The sequence below is a fragment of the Channa argus genome, chromosome 7 (assembly GCF_033026475.1).
Source record: "Channa argus isolate prfri chromosome 7, Channa argus male v1.0, whole genome shotgun sequence".
NCBI classification, from domain to species: domain Eukaryota; kingdom Metazoa; phylum Chordata; class Actinopteri; order Anabantiformes; family Channidae; genus Channa; species Channa argus.
In genome coordinates, this window is record NC_090203.1 from 8,589,298 (window position 1) to 8,598,875 (window position 9,578).

Below are 9,578 nucleotides of genomic sequence, written 5' to 3' on the forward strand. Positions count from 1 at the left end.
AAATAAATCTACTTGAATTTCTTTGTCAGGTTGATCTTTGGATTTCCGCATTGTGCAAAGATCTGGTTTTTAATGCAGGATTTGCTTTCCATAGTGGTGAACGAATGGCTTCAAAGGATGAGATTTTAAATATCATCTGTTTGCGCTCACTGATTTACAGTTTACATTTTTTACGCTGAGAGTTTTTTTTCCCAAATAACAGGGAGAAGTGATCACTTTGCACAGGAACCATGACATTTGAACAACAAGCTCCTAAGTTTTTGGTCAGCAATGTCCTTGTACAATTGTACAAAATTTTGATTTGAACACCTTCTGTAAATGAGGCCGTAGACCTGCTTCAATTGCCTGTGAATTTAAATTTTGGAGATATTATCTGCTCTGTCTTGGCAGCCCTCACTCTGTAAGGCTCCTGCCTACAGCTTGTGTCAGGATTTTCTTGAATATGTTGGTCACTTGGCAGACTGCAAAGAAACCCCGGCACAAACACGGTTTAATATACCTGTATGGTGAAAATTGGTATACTCGGTGATATAATCCAAATGCACACTTGTACGTCATTTTCCTTGACATTTACATAGCGCTTTTGCAGTGTATTCACGTTTCGCCAGCAGGATAACACTTGTAAACCCTGACAAGAACTGCTCTCTTGTATTAATTCCACCCCCAGCCTGTAGCCTGTTACTCCGTGTTTGCTCGCCACTGTCACCAGATTAGCGTGCAGGCTTAAAGCCCTGCTCACAAAGACACAGTCTATAGAACGTGGCTTGCTAATGCTGTTCCTGAACCTGTATGTCTTCCAGGCGGAGGCTGGCAATTTTCCTGCTCACATTTAACAAGTCCGAGTCATATAAAATTGCAAGTATGAGAGGTGAACACAATATCATAAACCTCTCTACAAAATGTAAAGTTGAAAGCTTCACAACACAAGTGTATATTTTGTGAAGCTTATACTCTTGAATGGTTTGGTTGCCGAATATACTACAATATTTCTACAGTAAAGCATAATAACAGGAACATCTCGTTGATTTAGTTTCTGACAGGGTCAACACAATTTAACAGTTTATGCTTGAAAAAGGGCGATATTTATTTTAGATTGTATTACATTAAACAAGTGTTGCCGTTACTTTCATCTTCTTGTTAAATGTCAGTGTTTCTGCTTGGCACATTGTGACACATTGGCATGCCGAGCAATAAAGCAGTTTGAGAATTGATATTGAATCATGTCCATGTCTGACTTTGTATGTAGTGAATGATAAAACCCCTTACATCTGTTCAAGGGCTAGAATTTAAATCCTCTACTCAATATGTGCTGACGGCAAACTTTCTACCACCGTTGTGAAACCACAGCTCTGCCAGCTTTGGCTCAATTGTGTAAATCACACAACCCTTAAATATTTACCACCTTTAGTGTTAGACACCTTGATGTGTTTGAGTCGGCTCGGCACAGTACTGTTAGCTGTGTGCAGGAAAATAAATAATTTACACCCCTTCCCTTTACTTCAAAGAGTTGGCAAACCATTCAACCCCAGATTTGGGGAGGGGGGGTCAGAGGAGGCATTGCTAGTCACTAGGCAACCTCTGTGTCACCCGCCCCAACATGCCAGAATCAGCCACTACAGTATCTCGGCAGGCTGCGTACACAAGGCAATTAGCTGTATTCAAAAGCCTCCTCAGCAGAATTTATATAGAAAACAAAACACTTAGTGAGACACAGCTAAACTATAGGGTTCAAGGAAAGAAAGTGTGAGGTTATTATATTGTTTTCCCCTTGTGTGGAAAAGAGGAAGGGTTTACGTGCTCAGAAGATGCTGAGCTTTACCAAAAAGCCCAGAAGCAGAATCCAACTGTGCAACAACTGCTGTTTCCCAGATGATGCTTATTGAAATATCTGTGATGTGTTAGCTTTTTTTTTTTTTTTTTATGAGGGGGGAACTTTAGGAAACAGGACGGAAGAGCAGCATCCAGCAGCACTACATGTCAAGTTGGAGACACAAGGTGACAATTCAGCTAGAAAATTAAGAAGTGTGGCTCGGGCAACATGTCCATAGACTGAACCCTGCCCTAAGGGATCTGCTATTTATTTACCCCCTGCCAGCACACAGAGCCACACCAACACACACAAGTTTAACCCAAAACTTGGCAAAAACCTCCAAACTCTCTTGTAAAGCCAACAAGTTCAAACCTGCGCACTCTTCACACAATATCTCACACACGGATAGAAACATGCCCCTTATTGTCAATAAATAACTCATCCACCCATCTGGGAAACTAAAGTTTCCTTCTCACTTAGTTTCTCACTTTCACTGTGTATTTCACTCTTTGCTTTACAGTTATTCACACTGGGGGTTTCTTGAAGTGACTTTATATCAAAATTAGCACTGCAATAGAGAGAGGTAACACACAGTTTAGTCATGCTGTTTCAAACTTACACAGTTGTCAGAGCTCAGTGTTCAGGTTGCATTTTTTGGATTTTCCTTTGCTGATGGGATTTTCTACAAACATGCTGTAGGTGTAAGTAACGACCACAGTGGCCAGAGTTGAGATATAAACCCTTTATCTTTCGCTGGCTCCACACCAGTATTGAGCTATCCTTATTAGCCTGTTTGATCAGGTTGTGTGCATATGAAGACCTGGCCATGTGTGACAACAGCTAAACGACCATCTATCTGTCACAGGACCCTGAGATTATCATGAGCTCAAGCTTAGCACCAGTTGGACCAAATCCCAGGAAAAGGAAACTAAAGAGATACTAAATGCACAGCTATATGCAGTATAATTCATTCAGTATAGAGATATGGGGCAGAGGAGAGGAATGTAGTGTGGATATCAGTTAACATACCTTGTGTGATATTTGCTCAAAGGTCTTCAATGGAATCATGAAAGTGTTTTGGGAAAACCCAGCTAAGAAATCCCCCGAAGACTAGAAAAAAAATCCCTCCATCTAATTTTTAATTGTAAATTGGAGAGATCCTTACATTTTCTCTCCCCATTCTTATCACTTCTTTCATTTTGCCTGTCTTCCTCACTATCAGAATGTGGCTTTTGGTTGCTGACTTAAATTGAGAAAACAGCAAGCAGCCACAGGAAGACGGTGTTGTGTCGAGCAGTTGCTGTGGGTGGGGCGAAAAATGAGAGAATACGAAAAAAAGAGAAGTAACAGTAAACGTCTGAGTGTCCCACCCTGCTTAGCCTGCGTCTAGACTGGCCGCTATTAGGAAGGGAGCAATCATAACAAGGGATTTCAAGAGCAAACAGGGCTGTTTAGCACAGTTAGCCATTTGTCTATGGAGTCACAATCAAGAATCAAAACCTCTGCATTTAATTGGGGCCAAACAAGAAGCTCACACTGTAGCCTACAATTATGAGATATATGAGGAGACAGAGTTCTGACAGTGTGCCAGCGTGCCCCATGTGCCACACAGCACAAGACCATCTCACCAGATTGGCAATGGGCAAGAGACCCGCAACCGTTACTAAGCACTGTGCCAAGGCTGTTGGCCTATTTAATGAGCCATTCTCTTGACAGTGTCAAGCCAGGATCCTGAGACACACACATGCACCCTTAAGTGAGTCATTGGTACTTGAAACAAGCCTGCCGTTAGACAAAGACGTGAGTTCAGCTCATCCATTATACCATGTCTCAAATTAAACACATCAGACTTTAATACAGCTGGACAGATGGAAATAGATGAGGCTGCTTTAAAGAGTGGAGATTGCTTAAAAATGAGCAATAAGCAAACTCTATTACTGGTTTTAAGCAGGTACAGTGCTCTCATTTCCCCCCGTTACTCATGATGCCGCTAACGATGCTTCTGTCGACAATATGAGAAGCTAAATGTGGTGATGACACTCCTCCCAACATGACCTCAATCAGGCCTTTTCATAGCCCTGGGGCACAGAACAATCCAACAAACTCAGCCACTGCAGAGAATCTCTTTACCCATATTTCATAATGAAAACAATTATGAGGAAAACTGGCATAGACTGAAGGGGGTTGTTTTGAATTTGCATAAGTCATTTGTTCAATGTTGTTGTTTAAAGGCTATTGTCAGTTTCTCTGACCATCCTACTGGGTGAGCTGGGAAAAGGCAGCACACAGTCTTTAAGAGTCAGGGCTTACAAGCTTAAAGTCAGTTAAACCCCATGAAGGTAAGCATTCTTTGGTTATTTTCACCTCCCCCATCCACACACACACACACACACACACACACACAGCAAACAAATGTTTGGGGGTGCTGCAGAAAATAAGTGCTAGTCAAACACTGCTTTTGTCAAACCAAGCTTTGTATAAATGTTGTTCCATTAGGATTTCATCACATCATGACATTTGTAACTACCTTTAATGTCAGTGTATGACATTTGTTCAGCTAATCATAAAAAAGTTAAATCATCCTGAATTGTCATTTCAGAGGTATGCTGACATAATACACCAATTCTTTTGGTAACCAGCAGAGAAACTTGTAATTATCACCACATGCCAATCATGATCTTATCAGAGACATTGTGCCTCTTCAGCAAACAAGAAAAAGGTTGGTTACTGAAAGCGTAAATATTGCATCTGTTTAAACATTTCCATCCCAGATCTCAGAGAAACTGAGGCCTCCCTTCACCCACAGGTTAACCCAAGCACTTAGCCAACTCTCTACTGCCTGGGGGAGGGGGGGGGGGGGGGTAGTGCTGTGTAATGAATTGAAAAGCAGGCCACACTTCTATCCAGGCCATCTTTATTGATCCTCAAAAACCCCTTTCACAAAGACCATCCCCCATCTTGACCACAAAAAAGGGGACAATATAAACAACAAATAAATAAGAATCTGCATGAATAAGGCGGTTCTACATTTCCAATAGAACACAGCAGTGTGGACATGGAGTTATAAGCTTCATACAGTACAAGCAGATTTTTGAGAACATCACATCTAAAAAAGGCAGCACTTACCAAAAGTGAACCATTTTAAAAATCTGGATGAGACTCAAATGATATAACATTGTACTTCTCTCATGTCATAATTTAATGATGAAAAATGAAAAAAAAAAAAAAAAATCAGGCTTTTTAGGTGACTGTCAACTGAGCTTATTTTTTAAATACTAGGCCAAATAGGGGTAAAAATTAAATAAAATCACAAGCAGAGAATCAAAGTTTTATCTCCACACACACACACACACTCTCTCTCTCTCTCAAAAAAAAAAAAGAAAAAACCAACAACCACCAAACTAAAAAAAACAAACAATAAAACCACTTTGTTCCAAAAATGGAGAAGGTGGATGTTATATAGCAATTTTCTCAGGTAGGAATAAATAAATACACCTTTCAACTGATACATTGTCATGGAGTCCAAGCTTGGAGGCTACACAGTGTAATAGCATTGTTCAGAGTGGCTTTGAAGAACAGCATCTCTCTTTTTTTTTTTTTTTTTTTTTTTTACATTCATGTCCAGAAAATGGGAAAAGTGGAACAATCCCCCAAAGCAAGCCACCCCGTAGCCACAAGCTCATGTGGGACGTGAGCAATGTGCATTCACTGTTGATATCCAGCGTTCTCGTTTACCCCCTGTGCCCTAAATTGGCATAGTTGTACAGGTAGGTGCCCACAAAAATAAAAGAGGGAGACGCACACCCTTCAGCCATCCCGACAATTCTCACTCTTTTCTCAATCTGAGCCCATTTGAAAATGAGATCCTCAGCAGCTAACAGTACTCGGCTGCTGTTTACTAACAAAGTCTGAGATGAAGTCGTTCTGGCCCAGGAACAGTTCTGGCAGCTCTTGGACCCGATCCAAGCCTAGCTCCATGACCAGTGAGGTCAAGACATCCTCATCAATCATATCCGCGTCCATGCCGTTCAGGGCCAGGGTTGGTCCAGCCATGTGCTGCATGTTAGCCAGTTGGGCCGGGTTCATGCGGTACTGGGTTGTGGGCCCCATGTGATTCCCACCCATGGGCCCCAGTGGGTGTCCATGGTACTGGGTGTTGAGTTTCTGCAGCTGCATGCTGGCCATAAGCTGTTGTGACGTTAACCCTCCATTCATGAACTGCTGTTGCTGCTGAGGGTGCTGGGCTTGTTGCTGGTGTTGCTGCTGGTGTTGGTGTTGCTGTTGATGTTGCTGTGGATGCATGTGATGCTGCTGCTGAGGGTGATGTTGTTGCTGCTGTGGTTGGCCATTATACATCATGTTACCAGAGGTCATCTGGTGATGACCCATCTGCGCTCCATTCAGCTGTCCATTCATAGGTCCGCCCACCATGGCCTGCCGCTGTCTCATGGCAGTTTCCATGTTGGCCTGGGCGCCACCATAGTGCATCATCTGGCCATTGGGCAGAGCTCGCATGCCCTGCTGGTTGGCATGCTGCTGGTGACCTGCCTGCAGGCCTCCGTTCATGCCCATCCTGTAACCGTGGAGACTGGCGCCTGCCGAGTTGTGATTCATGGGCATCATCAGATGGTCTGCCATACCTCCTGTCTATGAGGACAAAAACACATTCAGGACAATGCAAGAAGCAAACAAGATATTTCAGAGCAGTAAAACATTGCAGAAGAGCTGCATTAAGGTGAAGATTGCCATGGCAAATTCATGTTTGCATCTTCAATGTGAACCAGTATCAAGCTGGTTAAAATTCACACAATAGTGTTAAAATGTGCCCCGTGTGAAATATGCAGGTTTTACATTGCTGAGATTACATACACAGTCATTTTACTTTGCGTCCACACTCTCCACTTCACTGATAAGAAACAAAGATATATTGTCCATTTTAGTGTCACAATTCCACCTTAAGTTAAACCACCAATAACGGAAATCAAAATATCTGCATGGTTGTTTTGCGTATCGGCAAAGAGTGAAAAAACCTTAGTGGTGTGTTTAGTCTTCCTAAAACCTCCCCTCTTTGTGCCAAGGAATGAACGCCCAGGTTGAAATCCCAGGTTAACATACATTGTTGAGGTATATTTTTCAGCGCGATAATAATGTGCACGATCGGATCGACAAAACAGAAAGAAAATTTGCATGCATAGCGTAATGCATTGCTTAAATCCCATATGTTGCACGTCAGCTGAGGCAGGAAAATCTGTTACATTTTACGCACGTAAGGTTGCAACAAAGAACACTGACATCATGCAACATCTCCCCATCAGCTGAATCACCACATTTCTAACAAGGCATGCAGTTCAACAAAGGCTTCAGTCTTCTCCGAGTACACTACGTCGATCTGTTTAAATGTTTGTGCCCAGTAATGTCCCCGCCATCTAGTCTAATATTATCCGTTTTGTTCTTCTCGAGTTTAAAACGGGAACGCACACAATGGAGCAGCAGCAGCAGCAGCAGCAGTAGCAGCAGCCCCAGAAACCACCACAGACCAGAGCCCCAATTTCTCAAACAAATTAAATGCGATAAAAATCACTTACCCGTATCCGCTACCTTTTCACAAAGTTGCACCACTTCGCTTCCGCGCCGTCCTTTTTCGGCAGTTTACCACAGCAAAGCAAAGCTCCTCTGAATTACTGTATATATTCCACAGCGTTACGCTTCATGCTCAAGCAAGGACGGTGTGCACAAAGACTGCCGCATCAGATCTTGAAACGACTGCCTATTTTCTGGGTCAACTCAGGGATTATGTACATCTAAAAAGCTCAGAGGAAGGCAGTCGGTGAGAGGTGGAGCCTCGGTCCTGCCTCTTCTTTGTTCCTATTGGCCCTACTTAATATAATTGTGCATGGGCGTAGAAAAAAACGGGCTATTGGAGAGCTGAGACACAGTAGCCAATTTAAATACCCACCTCCCCACTTTTTTTAAAGAATATTAAGACATCTTGTTTGTCCTAAGTAATTGGTGCTGTAGATAGATGGATGGATAGATCTGTGCATGTTTTTATTTTGTTTCTGACAGAACATTAGTGCAAACATTTCTGCTCTTAACTGGTCTGTTCCTAGATACCAGTGTGAACTGTGTGTGTGTGTGTGTGTGTGTGTGGAATCTCCAAGATTACTGAGATCACTGTTGGGCCATGTGACCCACCCTGTCTGATGTGTGTTCACCTCAGTGAGGCAGTGGAGGGCGGACAGAGAAATGTGTTATTCTAGGCCACACTGGCTGCAGCTGGAATGTAACCACTGCTGTCCATGGATGTGTGTGCACCTCATTTACATGTAGCAATAGACTAATGATGCAAACCTGTGTGTATGTTTCTGTGTGTGGGCTGATTTTTCCTCCTGTCCTCAGGTGGATGCATCTCTTGATTGCCCACTTCAAGACAACAACCTTTTGTCTTCTATTGAGAATGAATGGTGAGAGCAAGCCATTATGTTGTGTGGGGAATTTGTCTATTAATGGGCAACCCCTGGAAGGCGTTTGTCATTGTTTGACATTGCTTGGCCACTTTCAGCAAGTGGTAATAAGCCACTCCCAGGTGTGAGCACTTTGTGAGAAACGTACCCAGCCCGTCAGTCCAAACACAGGATCAACATAAATTTCTATTGTGCTGTGATGGACATTCTTGTAGTGTGTTCAGTGCAAAGTTTTTGGAGTGTGTGGCAAAAGAACAAACAAGCATTTCTAGATGCATTAGTGCAGTCTTCATTTTTATCCCAGGGCCAAAGGCTCTGTCCTTTTCATTAAAGAGGAAAAACAATGTGTGAAAACATTGTTGTGTTCACCAATCTCATCACAGTGTCTGTTTATCCCCAATACATTAGCACAAAATACCATCTTGGCCAAAATTGTGGTACAAAATAAACCTTTTGTGGTCTTACGTCTATGGAATGGGTTGCATTGCTGTAATTAGGAGGACAATATGTTGGAGTCCTATTGTCTAAAGTCAGTTTTATCTGTACATTGTGTTTGTTTCACGTCCACATCTCTGACTGTTGTCTGTGGCTTGAGGGAAGGGACTCCAAACATTTTGCTCTAAGCAGTATATTGATTTATGTGCTGGTGTTTTTGCATTCGTAAAAAAAAAAAACACAGCAAGAGGAAGTTTATGTAACTGTGTTTATCGAAGTAATAAGCTGTAAGTGTTGCTTCCATTCCCAGTGTGGACACACCCCTGTGCCACACTGAAAGGCAGGCAGTAAAATTGCTGCAGTTGTATGACTTCACACGTGTATGATTTCAAACAGGTTTCACCTTCTAAATGGTTAGGTAATTAGTCAATGGGTTTCACGTGCTGTATGTGTGTTTACAAATTCTCATCATGGTGGTGTGTTTTTTTCCACTTTGGATCACTTCTCCCCACAGAAGGCTGCAACGCTGTACACTGTGCAATAAGTGCTTCATATGAAATCTGTGTGTGCCTCCTCTCTGCCTAACTGATCTTGGTTGTCATGTTTCTCCCACTGTTTTTGTGGGGTGACTTCACTTGTCGGGGGAGCCCCGTTGGTCCCAAAAGCACCCGCTGGAGTGTAGCGGAAGACTGCAGTTCTGCACTGAGGAATCACCTGCTAGATGATGCATTGAGTACAGCTTTCTCACAAACTGCAAACTGGTAGAGAAGAAGCTTTAAGAAATGTAACACCCACAACCAGATAACAAGGAAATGATGGGGCAAGATATTCTGTGAGGCAGCCAGTCAGCAAGCTGTTTTTGGTGTGTC

At 42.6% G+C, this 9,578-nt stretch overlaps 1 protein-coding gene across 2 annotated transcripts; it reads right to left on the reverse strand.

Annotated features, from left to right (window-relative positions):
- Positions 1–4,707: 4,707 nt before the first annotated feature.
- Positions 4,708–7,608, reverse strand: cited4b (Cbp/p300-interacting transactivator, with Glu/Asp-rich carboxy-terminal domain, 4b). Of its 2 annotated transcripts, none has more exons than XM_067510224.1 (2): positions 7,396–7,608; positions 4,708–6,453 (listed from the first exon to the last, which is right to left on the reverse strand). In XM_067510224.1, the coding sequence occupies exon 2, from the start codon at positions 6,446–6,448 to the stop codon at positions 5,678–5,680; it is 771 nt and encodes a 256-aa protein (XP_067366325.1). In that variant the 5' UTR covers positions 6,449–6,453; positions 7,396–7,608; the 3' UTR covers positions 4,708–5,677. The 2 variants fall into 2 exon arrangements, with proteins under 2 accessions (XP_067366325.1, XP_067366324.1); XM_067510223.1 differs by having other exon boundaries at positions 4,708–6,457; positions 7,396–7,607.
- Between the last annotated feature and the right edge of the window lie 1,970 nt (positions 7,609–9,578).

What these genes read in the sequence shown, in the direction of transcription:
- cited4b (XM_067510224.1), bottom strand. Translation starts at nt 6,448, where the DNA reads ATGGCAGACCATCTGATGATGCCCATGAATCACAACTCGGCAGGCGCC.